The sequence below is a fragment of the Sebastes fasciatus genome, chromosome 4 (genome assembly GCF_043250625.1).
Source record: "Sebastes fasciatus isolate fSebFas1 chromosome 4, fSebFas1.pri, whole genome shotgun sequence".
In the NCBI taxonomy this organism is placed as follows: Eukaryota; Metazoa; Chordata; class Actinopteri; order Perciformes; family Sebastidae; genus Sebastes; species Sebastes fasciatus.
The window spans coordinates 31,974,450-32,001,820 of record NC_133798.1 but is presented as its reverse complement, the minus strand read 5'-3'; the positions used below and the strand labels follow the sequence as shown (position 1 = coordinate 32,001,820).

The 27,371-nt window shown below is 40.4% G+C and overlaps 1 protein-coding gene across 1 annotated transcript; it reads left to right on the top strand.

Annotated features, from left to right (window-relative positions):
- The first annotated feature begins 784 nt into the window (after positions 1-784).
- cav1 (caveolin 1) lies at positions 785-14,390 on the top strand. The gene is made up of 3 exons (XM_074633664.1): positions 785-1,158; positions 2,158-2,328; positions 12,208-14,390. Exons 1-3 carry the CDS (start codon positions 1,123-1,125, stop codon positions 12,547-12,549), a joined length of 549 nt encoding a protein of 182 aa, XP_074489765.1. The 5' UTR covers positions 785-1,122; the 3' UTR covers positions 12,550-14,390.
- Positions 14,391-27,371: the final 12,981 nt, after the last annotated feature.

The following is a 27,371-nucleotide window of genomic DNA, read 5'->3' as shown; positions in this document are numbered from 1 at the left end:
ATGGCGGAGCAACATGGCGGACTCTGTGCAGAGAACCCGCTCTCTATGTAGATATGAAGGACTCATTCTGAGCTAATGAAAACACAATGATTCTTGGTCGATTAGTGATCATACACTAATGAAAACTTTTGTATATTATATTCAATTTCTGCAAATAAATCCTCCTAAATCCTACACACTGTACCTTTAAATATGCATCTTGTTCTTAGATAAATAAATAAAAAGCACACTAGAACTCTAAAAACATGAGCTCTTATTTCAGTGCTACTCCCAACAGACACACCCCCCAAAACATTGCTCCTATCATATCCATATACTGGCTGAAAACAGCTGAGTGTGCCAGCTGGTGTCACTCCAAGGTGAGTTGATACAAGAATGTAAACAAACCAGAGTGACCAGCATGGCTTTCCCAGCCTTGTAACAGCTGAGAACAACAGCTGCTGAGAACAACAGCTGAGAGTGTCAGTTCACCACATCTGGGTTCATCAGAGCTGTAAATGTTAGAATAAACTTATTGTCTGAGGGTAGATGGAGCAGACTGGGTTTTATATTTGTTGAAATAGCTGCATGAATTCTGATTAGTTCTGAAAACTCCTTCAATTTTTCTTATTTATTCATTTCAGTTTTGATTATTATTAATATATTTTCCTCTCTCTCTCTTCTATCCACACGATTTTTTTTCTCCCCCCTCAGGCTAAGGTATGGCAAACATCCACACCTTGCCATTCCCAATTAACGCCCACATTTCACTGAACAAAAAGGTTGTTATATTCTGACTCGATCTGAAACTAAAGTAATTCCACACAGTTACAAGAGTCCTTTAGTTTGAGATCACGTCAGCCTGTCTCTCTCCTCCAGTCGGGCAGGTTTACAGGGTGGCTCTCCTGTCTCTCTCTCTGCTCACAGGTGACAGGAGATCTCTGCAGGATCCGAAAGAAAACACCGGAGGTTTCCTCTCACAGCCCTGGCATTAAATTCAAGTCACGTTCAGCGAAAAGGGCAGGAATTAGATGACCATACAGGTTCCCTGTACTGAGAAGAGCTTCAGTCCTCTCAGTTTGCCTCCACGCCTCCTACTCGGCTTCCTACATTGTCTTCTTGTCTGTTTCACTTGAGGACAGCATGACAGGAGGACTGAAGGACGGCGACACAGAGGAGGTACAGTATTTGCTCTCATGTACAGCTGGAGCTATTTTTAGTTCAAGGTCTTTTTTTCTTTATCTGACATGGATATTTTCTTCAGCGAGGAGCTGATTATTGTCGCTCATAAGTTGCATTCATGAAGGGAGATTTGGATGTGTTTTTTTTGTTTTTTTTAACTCCAGAGCGCGTCTTCGTTATCTTATTTTCTGGCACCTGGTCATGAACGCTTCTCCCACACACACTGGAGGAATGTGAAGGACCATTGAGTTTATGCATTAGCAAGTGGGTGTGAGATCTAACCTGCTAAAAACCTCTATTAACTAACAGAACGAGCCGATTATTGCTTTTGCGCATGAACACAAAAGTTGACATGTTCGTGCGTAAAAACGCCAGAGGAGACTAAAACCCGCAGCATTTTTCTAACATAAGATTTCAGTCCGTAATTATGCTTTAACACTAAGCAATGAAGCCATAGACTAGAAATGAGAATGTGCTTAAAGATTCATGAAGGACAGAGTAGCACTGTGGGATCCAACGGGGTCTTTACGCACAACGTTTTTAAGGTGATGGACACGGAAATCCAACGTGTTTTTACTTTACTTAACGAGATGAGATTAGAAATACGGTTTATAACCCGTTTTTGTTATAAAATTCCCGAAATATATTTGGAAAAAAGCCTATTCAGGAGATTTTCATTCTTTTTTAATATTTTGGATATGCGCTTTTACGCATTTCTTAAAAACGTCTCCATGCTCTCAGGTGCACGTTGAATGAACTGTGTGTGTCAGCTCAGGATGTTAGATTTCTCTCCGGGTGGTGAGCACCCCTTGTGGCTGAAATTGAGGGGTGTGGTGCTTCACTTTCTATTCATTTAAACCCATCCCCTGTTTGTAACTCTTAGCTCCAGTCAGTCTCTCTCTCTCCTCTCTCTCAGCGCGCTGCACACGCACCATCCCTCCTCCTCCTCTTCTTCACTCTCTTTTCTCTTTCTGCCTCCTTTCGGATCCACGACAGGACTTTCCACATTCGCCGTTCATCCGAAAACAAGGGAACATATACAAACCTAACAACAAAGACAAAATGGACAACGACAGTCTGAACGAGAAGACGATGGATGATATCCACACCAAAGAGATCGACCTGGTCAACCGGGACCCGAAGCGCATTAACGACGATGTAGTCAAGGTGAGTCAAAAACCTGGAGGGTGTTAAACTTTTCAGCTTTATATTTGGGGGTTAAACGTGCAGCTTTTCTCTCTCTATTTTTGTGGAAACTATAACTTCACCAGAATACCTGTTTGCACTTAACTTCTGCTCAGTGGAGCCGCCTGACTTTAAACTGAAACAAACTTTGGGAAACTGAATTCATTCAGCTATTTCAACAAATACAAAACCCAGTCTGCTCCATCTACACTTAGACAATAAGTTTATTCTAACATGCGCGTCAGAGGCGCACCGTAGTTCTTTTGCGCACTGTACTGTGTGAGCTGTGGTTCCAGCAGTGATCCACCTCGGTGATTTTCCCCTATTAGGAAAAGACTTTGCAGAGATATTAGAGACGCTTGAGGTGATACAATGGAGAGCTATCCACATGTGTAAATATCTGCGCGTCCGCACAAGCAGCGAACTTAAAAAACTTGCACATCCTTGCACACCAACAGAGGAAACATTAACAATTTCCTGTTGTTGGAACAAACATTTCCCACAGTTTGCACACGCCTTGCTTTTGGGAAAGTAAGTAGAATTCTTTCCATGAAGACAGCAGCCTGGGCTGGTGGTGTTTATTTTGTTTCAAGGAGTTAGCAGAAGGAGAGAGGTTGTATAGCAGCAGAGGAGTAGAGGAGTGGTGCAGCTGGAAGACACCTGATGTGTCTGCATGGTAGCAGAGAGCTTCAAGCTCTCCAGCTGGGGAAGAGTGGGGTCAAACAGCTCGCTGCATGGGACAGGAGGGGTCAGCTCTTTGAAATGCCTGAACTCTGCCTAGTGAAAACAGGGAAACACCCAAGTAGCCAAGTAGTGGTGTGTCTGAAGGGATATCCCTCACCACTCCCCATCCCTCCTCCCTCCTACCTCCTTGCCTCCCTCCCTCCCTTATTCCCTGCATGCCTATAGTTGCCTCAGAGGAGAAAATGTCCTTGTGTTGCTTTTTATTGGCTGCTGTCGGCCTCCAAATGATTACTGACAGTCTGACATGATTGATTTAGTTGATTGGAAAGATAACCACTAGTAGATTGCTCTTGGGTGTTGAGTAATGAGATTGATTTCAATTCTGCTTTAACGACATGGCATTTTGATATATAAACAGAGTAAATACATACATTAAAGTAGTGATATGGGAGGGAAACACCCATGTAGCCAAGTAGTGGTGTGTCTGAAGGGATATCCCTCACCACTCCCCATCCCTCCTCCCTCCTACCTCCTTTCCTCCCTCCCTTCCTCCCTCTCTCCCTTCTTCCCTGCATACCTATAGTTGCGTCAGAGGAGCAAATTGCTTTTAATTGGCTGCTGTCAGTCTCTAAATGATTACTGACAAGTCTGACATGATTGACTTAGTTGATTGGAAAGATAACCATTAGTAGATTGCTCTTGGGTGTTGGGTCATGAGATTGATTTCAATTCTGTGGAGCTATAATGACAGAGTAAATATACATTAAAATAGTGATATGGGTGCATACATGACATGAAACTACCAGCTACTGATGACACTGAAATATTCAGGATGAGAAGAAAAACACATAGAAATTCAGAATATGTAAAACATCCGGAAAAAAAACACATATTATGCCAAAATTTGACTTCATCTCATGTGAAATCCTGTTTCACATGAGATGTCTTACATTCCACATGTTAAATATTGGTTCTAACATGTGAATGTATCACTTGAATGAAATGTCTGAAAACCACATGTGCCAATGTGTGCCACGTGACAAATTTGTGAAATGTGTTGCACATGTGATGAATTCACATTTGATTTTTTTGCAAGGGAAAGAAGGTACATTTAGTGTAATGGAGTATGACAAAAAAAGAAGAAAACGTGCAGTACAAAGCATAGTCATTATACAGTATATATATATAACTTTCTTCCAGTTCTGCCACATGAACAGTTTCACCAAAGTGCCAGTTTTCTGCTTTTCGTCCACCACTCTTCTGCTCTCTCTCCCTCCCGATTCTCCTCCATTGTGACAGTGAGTCAGACTCTCCTTCCAGTCTCAGAATAGAATGATTGTCCCGCCCCTCTCTAATCAACTCAACAGACTGCTGGTGAAATTATCTGAAATCACATACACTGTAAAATTTTAAAAACTGCTGTAGGGAACTGTTGAGAGCCTGAAACTTTAAATAAGTACATTTACTAAAGTACTGTACTTAAGTACAATTAGGAGGCAATTTTGGTTCATTTAAGTATTCTACATCTACTCAAATCCAAAGATTCCCAGCTGCAGTAACTAGTTACAGATTAAGATTTTCAAAAAAAGTATAATGAGAATATGAAATACAGTTAACCCACCCAACAGTATGTTAAGCTGCACCTCGGCCAACTACAACATTAACTACTTACATCATAATGTAATCATTAATGACAATACAACTCACATAATAATGAGCACTTTTACTTTCAACACTTTACATGCATCTTTCTGATTATACTTTTACTTTTAATAATGTATTTTTGCATTTGTTATTTAACTTAAAGGGGACATATCATGAAACTCACTTTTCTCAGTGCTTGTGCTCGTACCTTGGGTTGTCTTATTTCACAATTTGTGGTTTGGTAGGAACTCCAGATATCCAAGTCAGTTTTTGGTGGGGCTGCCTGGATCAGAAACCATATGATACAACAAGCCATTCAGATTTAGCTCCCCTTCCTATGTCACATGCAGGCTCATTAGAATATACCGCCCACAGCTTGAGAACTACCTTTACAAAGGTGTGTCGTATTTTTCTCACAAACCAATCAGAGCTTTTTCGGGCACTAAAACGGAGCGTTTCAGACAGACAGTACGAGAAAGATAATGTGTTTTTTTGAACGTTAAAGAATGTAAAAATATTGTAGTAGAAATCTCATACAAGTATGAAGCTGGAAATGAGCATGATATGTGCCCTTTAAGTAAAGGCTCTGCTCTAAACTATTTTTGAAAAAACAGACGAAATCTCTTCATGGGAACTCCCAACAGTATTTCAAGGGACCTCTGACAAACGTAGACGCACTTTCTATGGTTAGGAATCCAAAGATGCTCACTGCCTCCCCCTGGATTTCAGAATATACTCTGATGATGCCTGTATTTTTTACAGTGCGCTGCTGTATACAGCTTCTCTGAGGTGCTTTGAGGTCAATGAAACAGTTCTGCCAAAAGTGGAAGCGTGTGTTTAGTGCGCCCCAATGAAAAGCACAAGCAGGGAATCCCTTCCAGCAACCCCACTACCACCCCCACCCCACACATGCAGACATGCTATATGTAGTGTACATGCACACACTTACACACACACACACTAACACACACAGTGCATTTTTGTAAGAAGAGGAATACAAGCTGTTCTCCTCCTGTAGCTGCTGCAGCTGGCCTCAATCACCTGGCCACATCAAACAAGTTCCATTACTGACATGCATATGGAGTTTGCCCTGCGATGAGAGTTTTTTCCTTCCTCTGGAGAGTTTGTGGGTCTTTATATAGCAGCGAGGAGTGGAAATGTCCCCACTGGAGACAAGTTTTCAGAGGGAGTTGTGAGAAGTTTGATCCAAGGTCAAATTGAAAGGAATGAAACACTCCCTCTGGGACTGCGAAGCCTATGATTAGTTGACTCTTGGTCATATTTTTACTTGACCAACTCATTCTGGGATGTTTGTAGATTTTTGTCATTGTTGCATGAAAATGTCATGCATCCAGTTTTGACTGGATCACACGCTCCTCTGTGGGTCGAGACATCTCGTGCTCATGAAACTCTTTCAAACTCACTGATTTGTTTCCATTCAAATGTCATGCAAATTTAACAAAAACTGTGAATACATCACAAAAGTGTGCGCAAAAGAGGGGTTACATCACACAAAAAAGCATCCTAAGAATGTTCTTTCACAGATACCTTAAAATTGAATTGATATTTGGTAAGTCATTTTTACTAAAAGTTAGAATTAGGTGTTTATGTGAAGTTCAACTGAAGTGGTTTTGTGATATTGGGGAAGAATTTGCAAAAAGCATCTTAGATGAAAAGTTCAGCAACCAGGGTAATGAGTTGAATTAATTTGTTGTCCGAGCTTTAATATGAGATATTTACACTTGCGTTCACTTCAAATCAAAAGTACACTTTAATGAAACTATTTGGATGCAAAATGAGTCTCGTTTGAATGAGTCTGTGTCTGTTATCTACTCTGCCAATCATCCTAATCTCTCCCGATCCAAACCAAATATTTCCTCTGACTGCCGAAGCCCTCAATCCAACAAAAGAGTCCATTAATGTGCTACGCACTGACCTTCTCCTCCAGCGGCCCACTCAAGCAGAGTTGACAGCCTGAAGATAGAGCTCTAGAAATAGCACATCGCCTTATTTACTCAATAATACAGTCGCCCTGCCGACTGGTCACATGCTGACCCCGAGACGCCATTGTTTCACATCAAACCTCTGATTTCCACTTTGACCCAGCATGACTGGGCTGCTGCAGTACAAGCACACAACGTTTTGGTGTTTAAAATGCTTTTCATGCTGTAGATGTTTAAATTATTGAATTTCTTTATTCAATAACTGCTAAATCATGAGGCCTCATGGGTGTCAGGCCTATGTTCCCTCAGCATCATCCCTGGCCCATGTTAAAATCTGTCAATAACCTTTTGAGAAATCGCACTATCAATATCCATTAACAGACAGAAAGTCTGGTTACGACTCGACTACTTGTTGCCTTCCTTGGTTGGGTTGGTTAGGTTTGTGCATAAGGAGTGAGATTGGTTAGGGTGAGAATATCAGAGGCCCAGTAGGACGGGTCATGCCTTTGCCATGGTAGTAAAAAAATATTGTGATCGGAAAATCCTTCTGCATAATAATTAGCCATGTGCTTCAGTTTGTTGTATTTTCTGAGCAATTGGCATTTGTTTCCAGGGCTTTCGGTCCAATGGGACATTTTCAGAATAATGGCACGGCACTGGCGGAGGTTCTGATCTGAGGGAACATAGGGCTGAGGGTAGAGCAAGTGGCAACCTCTGGTGCTGAGAAATGAAGTCAACACAGAAGTGCTAAAAACTGCAGTTCTTCGAGTGGCCTCTTGAGGCTGGCTCCAAAAGCAAGTCAATCCTCATAGACCCCCATGGTAAAATGCCCAACTTTACAGCAGAAAGAAACATGCTTAAAGCCTGGTATAAAAAACGGCTTTGGTTTGTATCTAATTTCCCCGTTCATGGGTGAATTTTTAGATAACTCACCCCGTTTAAATTACATTAAGGCTTAAAATTAGGCATGATTGAGGGCTTGGCGTCTTTGAGTGACAGATGGGTGCCATACCTGGTCACTAGCTGCTAGCTGTCTGCTCTGCTCTGCTGTGTAACTCAGGTCGCTTCAGCTCCACCGACGATCCACCTCTTTGCACATTTTTTTGATTAGCCGGGGAGTTAGACTGTGTCTTCACTGCCAAGATGGCAACGGCCGGAGCCACCCACTTTGAGCTCCACAACGGCTCCTCACAAGCCTATGGGTGACATCACGGAGACTAAATCCATATTTTATACAGTCTATGCGGTTGAGGGAACATAGACATGCTCCCGGACTCAGCCTGATATTGTGGACTTTTGTGATCTTCTTCAAAAACATCTTAACTTTGATAAAAGTAGAGGATTTTGGACTTCATATGCTATTGGAGTAAAAGGACATTTCTGGGTGATATTTGTCACATTCTTGACAAAATTAACGAGTAGGCTACAACAAAATAAAACCCTCTGATGTAGCAAAGAATCAATCCAATTCTTACACAGTTGAACCTGAAGGTGATGTTTTTTATATATTAAAGTGCAAAACTCCAGGTAATGATTCTCCCCAGAATGTTGCAAACAGAAAAGTATTTAGAAAACTAAAACCGTGGAAAGAAAAAAAGAAGCAGCAAACAGCTTCACTTTATGAAGTCAGACCTCTCCACCATCCTGCTGTGGTTGTGTTTGTGCCCTCATTTAGTCCCAATCAAAGTTCTGGAAACTGGAGCCGAGTGGGTCCACTTTAAAATTTGTAGCTGTGGAAAAATTAAATGTACGCTGCGCTGGTTTTGTAGCTCCAGTCAGATTTATATTGTCGTGAGAGCTGCCAGTTGGTGCTGTGAGAGAGGCTTTATGCTGCTTGGAGTAAAAGAATTGGACTCACAAGCTGCTGTTTTAAGACAAAGTATAAGTAGGATATTTGAAAAGCTCTGTTTCAAAACAAGACATCCAGGATTGGAAATAAAAACAGGACATTTCCTCTTACATAATGAATAACGGTATGAGAGTAAGCCCCAAGATGGGTTTTATAGTCTGCATGCTTCAAATTCATAGACTCCAAAATATCCGTTTTGTTTTTGAAGTTTTTAGAACAAGTGAAAAGAATCCAGCTGTTTCTAAAAGTGTTTTCTAAAGTCAAGTTAAGATTTTCTTAATTCTAGTGTAGCGACCTTCCTTACTCTTTCTTGTTTCAAGATATAAACACTTATATCTTGAAAATTCTTGAAACAATATGATCTCTTTTAAAAACAGGTTGCAATGTTCTTACTACCCTGGCAGATTTTCTTCGACGTGGTTAAAGGAATTTTTGGAATTTTTTTGGAAATGTACTTATTCGCTTTCTAAGTTAGGTCAGAAAATCGAAATATCAGATGGAGCCGGGAGACGGTGAACATATACAGTAGATTGGAAACCAGCACCTCTAAAGATCACTTATAATTTGTTTGTTTAATCCGTAAAGAAAATAAAATTGCCAAAACGTCAAGTTGTGGTTTTACGGCTGGAAATGTGCCGGACTGGCTTGACCAGGAATACACGCATTCACACATAACCCTCTACAAATTCACAACTTGACGATTTTACACCATGATTTTCTTGGTTTCTGTACAAATTAAACAAATGAGTTAGTTAATTAGTGAGCTTCAGAGGTGCTGGTTACCTTCGGACAGAGCTAGCTAGCTGTTTCTTCTTGCTTCAAGTCTTCATGTTACTGTAAGCTAAGCTAACTGGCTGCTAGATCCTGCTTAGAATTTAACAGTCAGAGTGGTATCAATCCTCTCATCTAGCTTTGGGCCAAGAACGTATATTGCCAAGAAGTGAAAGTTGATTGCAACTTCAGTGCCCTACAGCAAAGCTACGCTTCCGCCATTCTGGACCAATAGCGACTAGCAGACGCCAGTAAAACGTCCTCCTACAAAGTGCCGTTCAAAAGTAAAACAAAATTATTTCTATTCTTTTGTCATTGCCATGTCTCCACAAAATGGCCTGTGTTGAACCATAAAAATATTATAAATATAATAAGCATTTTCAGTCCAAAATGGCGGCAGCAGCTGTTGTAAAAAAAAACAGTGAAGTTTCGTCTCCTTGCTTCTATACTCTTTGCTTTGGGCAAGAAAGAAAATTAGCATACTTCCTAAAATGTCTAACTAGTCCATTAATAAGGTGGAGAGTTGTGCCGTTTATCCCATTGAAATGATGATAATTATCATGAATATATGGCATTACAAAACAGAATTGTCTTCCATTTTCCAATTGGTATGCGGTCAATAGTGTATAAATTAACAAATAAAGTTATTTTTCAGGGATCTAAAATGGAAAAAGTAAACCATAATGTGCTTTTCTCTGATGCCAACAGTCAGCTTGTGTAAGTGGGCTTCACGTCTTCCAAACAGTAGATAGTATCTCACTTAGAACTTTTCCATTTCACTGTCAGTGTGACACTGGATAATATCTGCGTGACTTATTGATATTACAGCCATTAGCCATCAGTAGCCCAACAGGTCTGTTGGACGACGCACAGTCTCCAAGTAACTGTAGAATAAATATTGACTCAGCGCTCAGAAGCCTGTGGAGAGGATGAGAGAGAGAGGGAGAGTCTGCATTATGTTTACAGTGTGCCAGTTAGTTACCCTCCCATTCCTTAAACAGCACCGAGCAGGTCACGGACACTTGCAGGGATTGTCACATTTAAAAGCCTGAGAGATGTGTTTACAGTGAAAAGAAGTCCAATGTTCTTGTTCATCTTAATGGGAGGTGGAGGCCCAATAGAGTAGTACGGGGACGTCTTTGTCTTTGGAGTTTCTGCTCATGAACTCTGAGTTTCTGTCGGTTGTTTGGCCATCACTGGTCACACTAACTGTGCAGTCTTCCTTCTGTTTATTCCATAAAAACCAGAAATGGGAAACACATCACATCCTGTGCACCACGGGATTTTTCCGAACAAAGACGTGCCACACAGCGAGTGTTAACAACGGCAGATGTAAAAGCTTCTAGGATCTCAATTTAGCCCAATGATTATTTAGAAATCAAACGGTGAAGTGGTGCTTTTAAACCACCAAGCACGACTACATCTATCTATCTATCTATCTATCTATCTATCTATCTATCTATCTATCTATCTATCTATCTATCTATCTATCTATCTATCTATCTATCTATCTATGTGGAGTTAGATGTTTTCAAGATGCTCTGGAGACAAAAATCCTTTGCAGATGCCAGAGATAGTGTGTGTAGCAATCAGTATTTTGGGCAGGGCGGTGTGTTGGTGGTTCGACTGTGTACCAGTCGCCACGAAGAGGAGATGTGAATCTTGCCAGGAATCCCACCCTCCGTCTCAGCAAACTGACATACAGTATTAACAGTGTGGAGTGAAGCAGCTGATTTATGTGGAAATAATAGAGAAGGACTATAAAGTTTGTGTGGTGGTTTCATTTGCACCATATCAGGGCTCTTGTGAAACACTGTTGTTGGCGGTGGATGAAGGTATTTGACTAGTCCTAACTTAGTCTAATGTGAGTGCCTCTGTGTACTAACAGTACAATTCACTTTTAGGGTGTGATGGTTACTAGTATTTTTTTTTCACTTTCAATACTTAAAACATATTTGTTTACTTACCTCTAGTGTCATAAATCCACGGCAGTTTCAGTTTACTTTAATACAACAAGGTTTTAATACATCCATCAATGAGATCCTAGCTGCCACCCAAAGATAATGGCAGTCAATGAAATTAAGGTTGAAAACTTTTGATCAATGCAACAGGAAATGGAGCTGGTATAAGTTCAGGCAAAGACGTCGGGCTTGCATCAGCTGATAGGCGTCAGCTGATTTATTTATGCTTCACCATCAGTGACTCATTTATCAGATGCTTGGCCACCAGCTGATAGAAACGTTCAACATACCACGGAGTTGTCCGGTCTGGGAGTTGTCCGTTTTTTCGTCTTACAACTTTAACCTTTTCACAGTGCATGGGTTTTCACTTCATGAAAGTTAATTTTGATTGTAATGTAACATTTTTGTCGCCTAAAAATGTCTTATTCAGCGTTCGGTTGTACTTAGCTCCACCCTCTCGTGTCACTTCTGGTTGCAAAAAACCAAGACGGCGACGGCCAAAATGCCGAACTCAAGGCTTCAAAACCGTAGTCCAAAAAACCAATGGGTGACGTCACAGTCAACCCGTACTCACTCCCAACTCATCAAATACCGCCGTTTGGTAAGTGCCCCTCGGCATCGGAAACCAACACACAGAGGCGCCCTTTAGTAACAGTTTATGACAAACCGGGCTTTCAACTAACTCCAATGTAAACCCACCCATGGCTTTAATAGACGGTCGGAGCAAGTGACGTAGTATTAATTTGTCGAGTTGGGAGTCAGACTATGTTGCTTATTTAGCATTCGATTGTACTTAGCTCACTTCTGGTTGCAAAAAACCAAGATGGCGATGGCCAAAATGCCGAACTCAAGGCTTCAAAACCGTAGTCCACGAACAATGGGTGACGTCACGTTGACTACGTCCACTTCTTATATACAGTCTATGGGCTAGACAGACTTGTTTTAGTTGTAGATCTGCCACAAGTATTTTTGCCAACTTTGTCTCACTCTTCCACTTCCTCTTTTCCAGGTAGAGTTTGAGGACGTGATCGCCGAGCCTGCAGGGACCTACAGCTTCGACGGCGTGTGGAAAGCCAGCTTCACCACCTTCACCGTCACCAAGTACTGGTGCTACCGGCTGCTGACCGCGCTGGTCGGCATCCCCCTGGCGCTGATCTGGGGTATCTTCTTCGCCATCCTGTCCTTCCTGCACATCTGGGCCGTGGTGCCGTGCGTCAAGAGCTACCTGATCGAGATCCACTGCGTCAGTCGCGTCTACTCCATCTGCGTGCACACCTTCTGCGACCCATTATTCGAGGCCATGGGCAAGTGCCTCAGCAGCATCCGAATCAGCACAACCAAGGAGGTGTAGCGTCCGCAACTAGGAGGAGGAGGATTATCGGAAAGAGGGGAGGGAAGATGGGAGGGCTAGAGCAACACAGATGGAGGGAAAAGTCAGAACAGAGAAGAAGAAGATAAAATAGACCTCTGGAAAATGAGAGATGAGACTTTTCCAGAGCTGGGCGGGGTTGTTTGGAAGTGAAGGGGCGTGGTTATGTGGCACCTGACCCCGCCTTTTTCCACCAGCTGTTTTTTTCTCTCCAGTGTTGGTGTTACCAAACGGGTGGGCACAGGAAATCAAAGGGTCGTTCTCCGGGGTTTTTGTTGTTGTTTTTGTTTTTTGTTTTGTTTTTTATTCCTCACTGTTAACTTTGTCAAGCAAGCGACCGAGCTCCATATCTGTTTTCTGTTAGTTTTGCCACATGATGTAAATTCCTTCCATTCTTACTGTTTCTGTGGAGAGCTTATCACTTTGATTGATTCATGTGAAGAGGGGATGTCAGGGTGTATCACTGTCTTCTCTCGCGCTTGTGTTTTTTTTTGGAGCCGTTGGGCGGGGCAGGGTGGTTGGATGTCGGGGTTAGGAAGGTCAAAGCAGAGAGAAAGAGTGAGCGCTGCCAAATTCTATCTGACTCAGCAAAAACAAAACAAGCCCACAAGCCGAAACAACACAGCGGCACCCCCTCCCTCTGCCCCCCCATGACCTCCATCCCACCGACCACCCACCCTCCACCCCTCTTGCTTTCCAGCAGTCTGACACACTGAACCTGCCCTCGTTCCTGCATGCACCTGCTTGCCAGCAACTCGCCGTCCGCCGCCACCGCCACGCCCGCCACACAGCCTTACAATGCAGAAATGATCTGCATCCCAGCTCACTCGCTCTGTGCATCGGCTTCTTAATTCACCTCCACCTCAAACAGCAGGTTTCATCACCATTATCCTCATAATTACATGAGCGTGTGACAGAGAATGTTAGCATTTGCAAAAAAACTCTTCTTTTTGAACTCCGATGTGAGTTTACTGACCAACTTTGGCCTTTTCATTTTTCAGTGAAGCTCTTAAATGCACACCACCATAGTCCCATAGTGAATGCTTATTTTTTTCTACACTATGAATATGAAGAACTTTGAGGGTTACCGTTGTTTTAATATCCTGTATGTACTGTATGGGTTTCGACTTTACAAGCTATGGCCTCCTTCCAGTGCACTAATCTATGGGAAAGTATTGTTAGTGAATAGCACTAATGAAGATCTCCCGTCTGTGTTTGCAGAGGTAGTAGAACTCTAGCGGTTACTTTTGCACACTCTGCACCCAGGATGTGCAGTTACAAGCTTGTGTGGAGATGTTTCTTACGCGCTGTGGTACTTACACAGGTTAATGCATTGGAATTAAGATAATGTGAGGTGGAATGTGTGATTTTGGATGCATTTTTTATTTGTTATCTGGTCATCGTTTTGCACCATCCATCCTTTTTGTCTTCTTAATCGTTTTGTTTTTTTAATTACCCCGACTAGTTTGTTCTGCTGCCTGCTTCTTGACTGTGGACACGATGCTGAACAGCATCAAACTGATGCCACCCACCCCAGAGATGGGTGGAGGGAGGGACGGTAGGGTGGGGTTTCTGCAATGGGGTGGGGGTGGGGGTGGGGGTGGGAGGGGGTATGTTTAATTGAGACACGAAGCTCGCTTTGACTCCGTCACCTTCAGTCTACTGCTGTCTTCTCACAGGGATGGTAATATCATAGCACCTGTTCCTTGAATTGAGTGTTTTTAAGCTCCAAAGGTGATATTTTTATAAGAAGATATGTTTTTCCTTCCTTGCTTTTACTGTACAAATATCACGCTGTGCACATTAAAATTTAATATAATCCAGTGTGCATTTGTTTGTTTTTTATCTTTAAAAATGATCACCATGTGCCTCTCGTGAAGATCAGATATCAACAGTGGATTTTTTGTTTCTTCTTTTGCTTGTGATTTTGAGTCATAGCAAATCTAATTGTGTAATGACTCACAGTAGGTGACTGGTTTCATTCATCTGGACTACAGGAACCAGCCAGTTGAAGCTACTTGTGGAAAAAAATACATATGAACAAAGCTGAAGCGAGAGCAGCTGAAAAATAATTTCCAGCAGCAGCAGCAGCAGCAGTAGTGTTTGTATCAGAGTCTGTGTCAGTAAAGCCGGATGCCTTTAGTGCTGCTCACAGGCTTCCTTTTTTTTTTTTCCAGAGCCTGGCACAACATCGCCATGGTTACTCGACAAACAAATAAAAGTGTTGGGCTCATGAGACTGGAGTCTCTTGACTGCATTCGAGTTAATTTCCACCAAAAGCAGGCACATAATTCAGCAGCCCGAGGCGAGCCTGGATTCTCGCTGTAAACTGTATTGTTCAACAGTAACGTGTTCAAGAATGAAGTCGACTTAACAGTGGTTCATTGTTTTAATCTTTCAAGGGTGAGTCAAGGATACAATAGAAAAAGGGAACGCATGAGCTGTTGAATGCTGCCTCCAGCTTTTTGTTTCAATTTATAGAGCGAACACTGGTACAGTGTAGTAGCCAAGTTTGTGCCTCTCAATTGAGTCACAGAGCTACGTTAAATGGACAGTAAAGTAAGTGGACGGGCAGAAAACCATGTGCATTAATCTGCTTTTGTAACGGTCTCCACTCCTCTGGTTTCAAGCTTTCCACAAGGTTTTGCAACCACGCTGCAGGGATTTGCCCTCTCTCAACCTCGAGAGTAAGTGAGGTCAGGTACCAGGGTTGGTCGATAAGTCCTGCCTCGCAGTCGGCATTCCAGTTCATCCCAGAGGTATTGGGTGGGGCCGAGGTCAGAGCTCTATGTAGGCCAGTCAACTTCTTCCACAGCAAACCGGGAAAACCATTGTCTGCATGGACCTGGCTTTGTGCACATGGTCTTCTCCAAATTGTCACAATTTGGAAGCATATTGTCTAAAATATTATTTTCTATATAAGCATTATAATTTAACCTCATTGTAACTGAAGGGTCCAAAACATGAAAATAGCCCAAAACCAACAGGAGAGTCAACATACTTCCTTTTTTTTCTCAGACTCTTTTCTGTCAATATGGATAAAAGAAAATAATAATCTGCTGCACAATAAAAATCAGTAATCAGTTTCCTAAATTGCAAATATTTCTTAGCAAGCAAAGTAGAACAAAGTGCTCAGTTTGCATCTTTTAAGAATAACAACAGAGTCACAAGTTGAACTCTGCTTTATCGTGCAGCTGACAGAATCCGTTTTGATCCAGGTGTGCAGAAGTTGATTAGGGAAATACTGTTGAGCTGTGTGAAGTATGAGAGGCACAAACTGGGGCTGGAGGTTTAGCCTCTCCGGTATTATCTAACCAAATAATGTAAAGTTCAACCAAGGTGAATTTAACTCACAAATAAGCCGCTGGGATAAAGGAAAGAACGCATGCAAAAAGGAAGATCGGTTGAAAATAGAATTTAAAAAAACAGCTTCCCAAAACAAACCATGTCAAATAAAGGAGACTAAAACAAACTCGACGGTCTGCACCCAGACAGTAAAGCATCATTGCACCACAACAGAAAACTCCAAAAGCTCCTGGCAGAGTCAAACCTGCACAGAAATTTCCAGTGCTTCTCAGTGCAGGACCAAAGCAGACTTAACAGGAGGATGAGAGAACACAGAGACGGCTCTGTTGCCTCCGTGCAAGACGACAGGATTGGACGGTGGCACCTGTGAGCTAATGGCAGTGACCTGATACAACCAGGGTGAGAAGTTACCAGCAGCTGCTACAGTACAGTAGATCAATGCTCCTCTGTGTGCTGCTGCTGGTGGTAAGTTTGCCTCAGAGATCATTTGGGGGTTCCTATAGTCTTTACTACAAACCCACCTGTCTGGTGAAACAGTGAAGAATCAAAGGACCATGCCAGTGTTTTTGCATTTTCCATAAATCATATATAATGGATGTAATTTTCCTACCTTTCAAGTAGCTATTTATTTATACCTTGGTGACAAATTGATGAAGATTTGGTGCACAGCTTAACAACTCAAACAAACAACTTTCAAGAGTCTGAGTTAGCAGAAACAGACGCTGGTATTGTCCTTGTTGGTGGTTCAGCTGTCAGAGAAATTCCTCAGTTTGATCCTGTTCTCTACGATGTTTGCATGTTCTCTCCAGCCTGCAGTCCTCCGCAGGTCAGCTGGATTAAAGACTCTAAACTACCAATAAATAAGAATATCAATGTCTGAATGTCTGTGCTTGAGGCCTGGGCCTGGGGTGGAAACCATATCCTAGGTGTTATTTTGCCAAGTACATGCTGGGAAAGGCTTCAGCATCCTCTGACTATGAATAGAAATAATAGAAAAATAAATATATGGTAACTGTGAAGGAAAATATGAAATCATTTTGGGGGGTTTTGTGTTGATCTGATGCCTCTTGATTCACTTTTTGAGATACCCACCTCAACTTTTACAATGCAACAGCTCCCTCTAGTGGGACACATTGAGAAATGCATATATAAGCTATATGGCCAAAAGTATTTGGACATCCAAACATTACATCCATGTGTGATTGTTGAATATAAAACCATGGATATTAATACAATTCTATAACCTCTAGTTTTCTGGTTTAGATCAGCCACTGATGTTGGGTGATGAGGTCTGGCTCACAGTCGGCGCTTCAGTTCATCCCAAACGTGTTGGATGGGGTTGAGGTCAGAGCTCTGTGCAGACCAGTCACGTTCTTCTTCACCAAACTGGGAAAACCATTTCATTATGGAGCTGGCTTTGTGTTTGAGGGCGTTGTGATGTTGAAACAGGATCCAAACACAAACTGTTGCCAGAAGATAAGAAGCAAAGTATTGTCTAAAATATCACTGTGTGCTGGATGGCATTTAGATTTCCCTTTATTGAAACTAAGGAGCTTTGCCCAAACCATGAAAAACAGCCCTCGATCAAAAGTACACAAAACTACAGTATGTGTCTCTATAATCATCTATAACTTGTTTTTCATGCTTGTATTTTAATATTTGATACCAACTAGGTTTTTCCACTTTAATAAGTCATAAAGAAACAATAAGTCGTAATATTTTGTGACCACAGAATGTACCACATCACTTAAAGTGAAAAGTAATTTAATTAAATAGCTTAGTTAAAAAAAAGGATATATTTTAAATAAATTAAAAAATTAAATAAAATATTTAATCAATTTAAATTGAAATATATTTTCAGTTGAAATATTGAAATAAATTATATTCAAAGTTAAAAATAATTTTAATTTATATATATATAAATACAATTAATTAAATGTAAATCATTTTAACTTTGAATCTGAATTTATTTAAATATTTCAACTTTAAAAAAATATTTCAATTTAAATTAATAATATTTTTTATTTTATGTTATAAAAATTCATTTAAAAATATTTACATGAAAAAAAAACTAAGCTATTTAATTAAATTACTTTTCACTTTTAGTGATGTGGTTTTACTGTTTGTATGTTTACAACTAACAGAACAAATGACCTGTATGTAGACATTTTATTTTTATTTTATTGATGGTCATTGGTGCTTTTTGTATATGTTTATGTAATATTTATATTTACACTTATTTCACTTTTCACTACTTGTGTACTTAACAGTCCTTTCTATTCTTTACCTTTATTCGTCCATTTTTGTTGTCCTTTTTCCCAGCTGTTATTTCTTTTTCTGTGTAAATACATCAAGAGAGATGCAAATTCCTTGTATGTGCACACATACTTGACCTATAAAGCTGATTCTGATCCTGATTTTGCCGTGTTGTATCACATAATACTATGAATGATGGGAGGTTTCAATATCTAACATAAATAAATCAACACTGATATTTTTACGAGAGAAGTGTTGACTGCTTTATCTGCCCTCTTCAGATGGTTTATTACATGTTTGGTGTATAAATCCTCTCCAAAGTGTGAACCACAGTAGATTAAACCTAAATTCATCAGTTGAACAGGCATAATGTGATAAATGATTGAGATATCAGCTAGACATGATGTTCAGTCTCTCCTCTCGATGACTCAGTCAGCGTCAGTAATGTTCGTCAGTGGAAACCAGACCAGGTGACATAAACATGTTAGCTTTTAACCACCTGGAGGATCAGCAGCTGTTTCCTATCGCTGCAGAGAAGAATCACAGCAGTGATGATTAGAGAGTGAGTTCTCTGTCAAAATACATCAGTCACCTTCGCCTGAAGACGGTGGTTAAGAAGATACTTTCACATCTACGTCACTTCAGCTCTGTGAGTTTTGTTTAAGTAAAATCTTTTAAGGTCTGACCCCTGACCCAGCTGTTCTGCTGCAGGACTGCTGCCATTTGAGAGTTTATATGATGGATTTGAGCTTTGCATTTGTCCTTTTCACATTTACTTAGCTAGTTCTGTGTTTGCCAGTCACACATCCAAGAGATATTTCTAATCTCATTTTGATTAATTGTTTAGTTTGTTGTACGTGGCTTCCACTTCTCCTTTAATCAGCATAGACTAAAATAAGGACAACTCCAGGAAGGCATACTGTATATTTCAGAATAATGAAATCCTTTGTCCTACCCAAGAAAATAACCATGTAAAGCACCATTTGCGCATCAGTTGGTTAATCTATTTCTCAGCTAGAGCTGACAAGAAGAAAAAGTCTGTAAAGTGGATTTCATGGTTGTCACATTGGACAGGCTTTCCTTATTTCAAGCACAATGACATTTTAAAACCAGGCAAGACAAAAAAAATAACCACCAGCAAGTTTAATTCCACACTGGATGTTAAGAGCCGTCATTCAGAGCAACCTCTCCTGTTTTCCGTCATCTGGTGGCAAATATCGATAAATATCACAATATCTATATATTTATACTGTACCATGATATAGAACATTCTATGGAAAATCATTTATAAAACTGTTTATGGATAATATAACCAGATAAATGTATGTTTGGGTAATCAAGTAAATACCTGACAAATAAAGGTGCTTCATCAGATTGTTGGAAAAAATATATATAAAGGTTAGGGCTGTCAAAGCCTAATAAGGCTTTATGCAAATTTGTTTTAACACCGCTAATTTCTTAACACATTAACGCAACTAGCGATTTTTAGGTTGTAGCGGGCTCAGTTTTAAAGCTTAATTTTTGCAAGGACAAACTGGCATGGCCATTTTCAAAGGGGTCCCTTGATCTCTGACCTCAACATATGTGAATGAAAATGGGTTCTATGGGTACCCACGAGTCTCCCCTTTACAGACATGCCCATATGATAATCACATGCAGTTTGGGGCAAGTCATAGTCAAGTCAGCACACTGACACACTGACGGCTGTTGTTGCATGTTGGGCTGCAGTTTGCCATGTTATGATTTGAAATGCAGTACCTGTGAGGGTTTCTAGACAATATTTGTCATTGTTTTGTGTTAATTGATTTTCAATAATAAATATATACATACATTTGCATAAAGCAGCATATTTGTCCACTCCCATGTTGATAAGAGTGTTAAATACTTGACAAATCTCCATTTGAAGGTACATTTTGAGATGAAAAATGTCTGATTAATTTGCAATTAATCGCGATGAACTATTTGAATCGATTGACAGCCCTAATAAAAATCGAATAATCCCATGAAGCAGTCCGGTGCAGCTTGTTGATCTGCAATATGGCCCACAATGGTATAAAAAACCTAATATGTTAGTTTTATTAGCCTTTTATCTTGATTTCCTGATGTTTCATTTATTTTGTTCTACTTTTTTTATACTGGTTTTAGTGTTAAATGTTTTTACTAGTCTGACTTTAGTGCTGGTTTTGAGAAATCCTAGTTTTAAATAAATATAGTTTTAAGATTATAAATCCTGACATCTTGTTTTATCAGCTCATTAAATGTGTGTTATCAGTCCTTGGTCAGTAGGGGCCTGCTACACCTACTACGTTGTAAAAGTGAAAGCAAAACTTAAAAGCAACACTTAATTGTTGTTAGTGTTTTTTGTTCCTTTGACATTATTATTACTTGATTTGTGAAATGGGAAAATTGAGAATAAAATACATATTTTCAAGCAAATTTTGATATGAAGTTTGATATTTTCAAATCTCTCTAGATTACACAATATCTTTCTTGTTTTTTGCAGCCTGTTGCTGGTGGCTCACAACCATCAGTGGGCGCTGACTGATCGCACATTCGTCAGCAGTCCAGAGGAGCTCTAGCTCTGATCCCTGATCTGTTGACAGACATCTGCAGCTGAAACACATTTCTGGTGATTTTTCCAAAGCCAGTTTCTCGGGTCAAATCACACACACTGCCCTCTGTGTTCTCCAGCATGTCTTCTTTATTTGGTTTCAACAAACAAACCCTCGGGGAAGCTGCTCTTGTCCTGGTTTGCCCCGACCCCACACACATCCACACACTCACACACACACACACACACACACATCCACACACACACACACACACAACAAGCTCTCAGGCTGTTTGCCTGCAGAGCATCATGTCTGGATTCACACAGAAATCAATGGAATTCATTATCTTTGTCCTAGCTTGTGTTTATTGTACCTGGTACCTTATATTTTTTTTAGTTAAATGTGATTTTTCAAGTATACTAAAGGCAATTCCACCTGCATTTTTCAATGACAATAGTTATATAATATTAAATATTTATTTGGAACTCCTTGGAAAATAGACCTTGCAGCTAAACATAATACAAATACACATAAATGCATAAGATACCAGAAAAGAAACAGGAATCAGATACTGAAAAAGATAAACCTTAAAGGTGCAGTGTGTAGGATTTTGCGGCATCTAGCGGTGAGGTTGCAAATTGCAACCAACTGAAACTTCTCCCGTGTGCCAAGCGTGTCGGAGAACTACGGTGGCTGACGCAAAAACATGGAAACGTGAAAATGCCAGTGTTTGGTTTGTCTGTACTGGGCTACTGTAGAAACATGAAAAGGACTTGCTCCATACATAGATATAAACGGCTCATTCTACGGTAATGAAAACACAATGATTCTTATTTTCAGGTGATTATACATTAAAGAAAACATACTTATTAATATTATATTCCAGTTCTGCCATAAGACTTTATATAAGAAGTGGATGTAGTCACCGTGACGTCATCCATTGGTTTGTGGACTGCCGTTTTAAAGCCTCGGGTTTGGCATTTTGGCCATCGCCATCTTGTTTTTTTGCAACCAGAAGTGACACGAGAGCGTGGAACTAAGTACAACCGAACGCTGATTAAGACATTTTTAGGCGACCGAAATGTTACAATCAACTTTCATGAACTGAAACACACTGTGAAAGGGTTAAAGTTCTAAGACGAAAACACGGACAACTCCCAGACCGGACAACGCCGTGGTAGCAACTAATAAATCAAGTGAGAAGTAGGCTCATTTTCTCATAAACTTCTATACAATCAGACTTCTTTTAGCAACCAGAGGAGTCGCCCCCTGCTGGCTATTAGAAAGAATGCAAGTTTAAGGCACTGCAGCGTGATTTCTGCCAATAGATCACCGTAAATGTTACACACTGTTCCTTTATCCTGATACAATGGTATCTTTATTGATTTCTGAAGCCTACAATTGAGCAGACAGGAGCAGCACAACACATTTGTAATGCTTTATGCTGCAGTTTTCTCTGTATTGGCTTGGATATAGTCTCTTAAATTAGCTTTGATCATTGATAGATTCACAGAAGCTCCTTTGTAACCAGACTTGTAATGAAAACAAGACTTCACGCACACACAGAGGGAAAATCCCGCATCCAACATTTTGCGAGGAACAATCTGAATCATCTTTGGCTTCAAGCTCTGTCAGCTGTTACGGCAGTGAATAGTGAAAATGATGAAGCGTGCTATGACATCAGGCAAGAGGAAGGCTGGCACAGATCCATCCCCCCAGGCTCAGCGTCCAGCACAGCAGCCCTTTACAGATGTTCCTGCCCTCCCTCCCCCAGCAGACCTGGTTCTCCGTAAGTCAGTCAGTGCACTCTTTGAAAGGAAACGTGACTTTTAGCACATCTGTTTGAGACAACTTCATGTTACAGGGGGAATCTGTGACGTCTTCTTTTGTTGATTCTGTCTCAAGTTGTGTTGCTCTTTGCTGTGCTGTTTCCCAGAGATCACCCGTCAATCAACCTTTATACGCGTTATCATGTGTCAATCAATAAATATTTTAATAATAATTTAACAGAGCTTTCATGGACCAGATAGGATTAAACCACTATAGTGTTACTGGAGAGCAAAATATACATTTACTTGTGAAAATGCCACATTGAATGTATTTTGTCAAAATGTGTGTTATCATATACTAGAAAAGTAAAACGCACCAAGGGTTGTGATGAGGTGCTGATCACTGGAAGTAGACTTGAAAGTAGGAGAAAAGGGCTGCACACTCTTTCTCTTTTATTCAGATGACGTTTCGGCCCTCAGGCGTTCCTCAAGACCAACAATCATCATGTTGTGTTTTTCACTGGATAATAACTGAAAGAGAGTTTATCATCTGTGTTGTTTGAACATTTACAAAACTCTTTTGTTCTGAAAACTGTCTGATTGTTGTCTTGACCAACATGTGCGGTCCTCCTCTATAGATGTGTTTAAAGTTGACTTATGTGTCTTTTGTTCATTCACAGACTCCAGAACAAAGACAAGCAGGAGGTAAGATGACGTAAGGCTGCCCACTAAATCAACACAACAACATCCTCTCTCAGTCTTTTCTCCAAGATATGAAGATCTACAGAAATATGGTTTTATATAAAATGTTATTTTATAATGAAAGTGTGAATATTTAGTTGGATCTCAAACCGAAGATAACAAGAACACTATTTGTCCACAACAACAGAAGAGGTCCCGCTCCCCATTTAGATATAAACGGCTCATTCTAAGATAATAAAAACACAACGATTCTTATTTTCAGGTGATTATACACTAAAGAAAACATACTTATTAATATTATATTCCATTTCTGCCAATAGATCCCCCTAAATGCTACACACTGGTCCTTTTAACAGACATTTATTTCAATAAAGATCTTCAAGAATAGCACTTTAATACTTACAGCAGTGTACTATTTGCATTTCAATAAGAGGAATGAGAAAGAAGAGGAGAATAGGTAAACAGTATATACAGTATGTGGGTGAGGGGGGACGTGAATGCACACGCAGCATGAAGCCCAGGCTGTGCTTTCACTGGCACTTAACTGTGGTTTATTTTAGTCAAAGCTTCCACAGATAAACAACCAGGAAGGGAGAGTTTAAGAGCTCTTAAAGGCTTCCCATAAACAGTTCAACAAGACGAGGATGCCATAGCACAGGGACATGGAAAAGGAGCAATCCTGCACACTGAATGCACTCAAGACTTATTTATTTTGAAAAGAATGCATTTATATTGTATTGAATTTGATTTATTTTGTGTGTGTTTAAGGTCAAAGAGCAAAAACATTGTAGCTGGGTTATTTCAACTACTTGAGCAAAATAAGAGTGTTTGTTTACAGTGTAAATATACAAAACTGATATCTTATTACAGCATGTCTATCTGCTTTTTACAACATAATAAAATATGCTTAACAGATGTTTTTAAGTTGATTTGAAACAAATGTCTATCAGTTTGAATACTCTGTGTCATTATCAGTCACTTTGACAATATTTTTTTTATATCTACCAGCCCTCTTTTTAAAGCTGTCTAATAAACTGAAACTTCGGAGCTACATCTCTTATGAAACATCACAGGGATATGACTGGACTCTGTGATCTAAGAGTCACGTGCGTGCTCTCCTGAGCTTCTTTATCATATTTGTACCTACTCTAATGGCCTCCGCCGGGTCTCGATATTGTGACTCCATCCATCCGTGGACAGATTGGCAGATACAGACGCAGCAGCAACTTATTGACTGACAGTTTTCTTGCCTGTCTGCTGCAGTAACCATTTCCTGTCAAGTATGAGATTGTAATCTTTTGATTTCCTTTTTCATTAGGAGTGACTTTATCTGACTCACAGGTAGTGAAGGGAGGAGATGGAAGCACAGACGTTAGAATATGGAGTCTCACGGCTGGCGAGCTGTAACCGAAAGGTGACAAAGGGTTCAGTCTAGGCAGGAAACAATATGGCATCGTATTTGAAAAAAGTTAAAAAGCAGCATGGCACAAAATCCTCTATCTCTAATAAAAAATAAAATCAACTCATTTCAATAATTTCCTTAAAAAGTGTCATTTCAGTAATAAGGACCTTATTCTTTACAGTTTCTAGGCTTTACATCCAATTAAAAAATATCCTGAAGCCAGGAAAACTGACAGATTTCTTTTCATTATGTCATGAAACATACATTTTAAAGTCTGAATATGAGACTTAATAAATTACTTGTTAAAATGAAGCCTTTTTGCAGTGCAGTTAGACATCAGCAGCTCTTTAAACAGATAGTTCTTCACTTTACCTGCTGAGGTTTTTAGATAAAGTATATGTAAATGTCACATTTACACCACCCTGATGAAGGCAACAATTCCAAAAACATCTGGGAAATAAACATCATATTGTGGAAGATTCCTGATTTAAATGTCAGATTTATCTTTTAACGTCAAGGAGCAAGGTTTTTCTTTTTGGTCATTTCTGGCTGATATTCAACTGTCAATTTTATCCATAAAACATGCAGAGATACCAGTTTCTACTCCCACTGTAGCAGAAAATCTACCAGAATGCAATGCGGCTGCAGGACATGTGAAGATTTGATAAACAGGTGCAACTTTTCCACAACAACAATAATACCATTTTAGTATTTTTGGCAATCTTAGACACACTGCAGAGCCCAGATTTTAAAGGGGACACACTGTATCATGCTCGTTTCCAGGTTAATTCTTGTATTTTGGGTTTCCACTAGAACATGTTTACATACTTTAATGTTCAAAAAACACATTCATTTTCTTATACTGTCTGTCTGAATATACCTGTATTCACCCTCTGTCTGTCATGTGCACCAAAATAATCATCTACACTTAATATTTATCAGCAGTCTTCTTGATGTAGACACTGAACTGTCTTTCGTTAAGAGTTACAACAGTATAGACGACAGCATCAGCACAAAATTCCTCCCTTGACCTCCTGTTTCCATGTCACCTTTTATGAAGCGCTCTGTCGTTATCTGTCGTGAACTGTAAAGATCCTGCTGAAGAAGCATGTCTACAGAGATACATGACACACTTAATCACCACGAGCTAAAGGACAGTAAAGAGTCCATCCACAGCATGAAGCAGCGATGGCCTCTGATGGGTCAAGAGCATCAATCAGAGTTTACTGTCCCGGTCAGCAGTTAACCAGGGTTTGTATTGACCCCGCAGGTGATAAATAACCACTGTTGGACTAGGTTTAAACAGTAAAATCAAGACTGAGTGCAGCCCCTGCTCCTCCCTGATAATCATCCCTCGCTTTTGTCTGTGAGATTACTCTCTTCACTTTCTATTCAGAAGCTTGGAAATTAGCCTGACACGAAGCTCCCCTCATGTCTCCGGAGACCCAACTGCTTGTTCACCTCGTGTACCAGCAGATGGCGCCATAATGAGTCAGATACCTGCTGTTGTAGGAGGATTTAAAGGTTCAGTCCAACCAAATGACAACAAAAAACATCCAGGTTTGGAGATACAGTGCACTGCTGGACACCGAACATGTGTGATTGTTGTATATCTCATCAGGGTATTAATAATCTGCTGCTATAACAGCCTCCACTCTTCTTGTTTCAGGCTTTCCAGCTAATTTTGGAACATGGCTGCAGGGATTGGCATTAGTGACGTCGGCCTCTGATGTTGACCGATAAGACCTGGCTCGCAGTCAGTGCTCCAGTTCATCCATTTAAAAAAAACTTCAACAGCAACATTCATTTCCAGTAACAGTGTCCCTGTTGTTTGTCATCTCTGACCTTTCAATGCCACTTCACACTCACACCGCCAGATCTTCTCCTTCATGTTTTTTTTCACGTCAGCGACCATGCAGCCCCGACCAAAACATGCACAGAAAATAGACATAGTTGTTTTGCTGCAGGTGTTGTGGCTGCAGGATGCAGATCATTCCTGCACTGCATGTCATACTTTGGGGTTTCCACAGTCAGTAGTGCCAGCAGTGTGAGGTTCACCACCCAACCAACCTTTTCCTCCTTCTTCTTCTTCTTCTTCTTCTTCTTCTTCTTCTTCTCCTCCCCGCTAAGACAAGAGGCCGGAGCCAAGAAGGAGTTTACCACCACAGGAGCCACACAGACACACCCCTCGGGTACACAGTCAGACACACACACCCTGTGTCAGACACGCCCCTTAGCAACGGCATCAGAAAAGCCCCGAGGTAAGGCAAAACACAGTTCCTCCAACAAACAGAGACTACAGAGTGAAGGAGAGTGTTGTGCAACTTATTGCTCATCGGTAAGAAGTAAAAGAAGATTTCACACTTTTATAAGAGTACTTTTTTTTCCAAGAACACTCTTGAATTTAATTATATTTTGGGGCGTTTAATGTGTGCTCTCAACCAGATGTGATTCAAATAAGTGAGCAGGTAAAAGAAAGATGCAGCTGCAGGGGTTTCACAAAGTGGATGTATCCAATAAAACAGCTTAAACAAAGTTTGTGAACCTAAAGAAATAAGTGGCAACCTCAAAGTGCCAACAAGACTCTACAAGAAGCCTGTAGTAGTCCTGCACAGTAGAGCTGCAACGATGAATTGATTAGTTGATAGACGTCATCTTGGGTTTTGGGAAACACTGATCGACATTTTTCACCATTTTCTGACATTTTATAGACCAAACAACTAATGGATTAAATGGGAAGTTGCAGCCCTTTTGCACGTAACCTCCTGTAAAACAACGAATTGTTGTTTTTAACACTAAAAAATAAGCTACAGCATG

Bases quoted from the DNA above. Each gene is read 5' to 3' on its own strand.
- cav1 (XM_074633664.1), top strand. From the start codon at position 1,123: ATGACAGGAGGACTGAAGGACGGCGACACAGAGGAG. The intron at 1,159-2,157 runs GTACAGTATTTG...GATCCACGACAG, and splicing joins AGGACGGCGACACAGAGGAG to GACTTTCCACATTCGCCGTT. The intron at 2,329-12,207 runs GTGAGTCAAAAA...CCTCTTTTCCAG, and splicing joins TTAACGACGATGTAGTCAAG to GTAGAGTTTGAGGACGTGAT.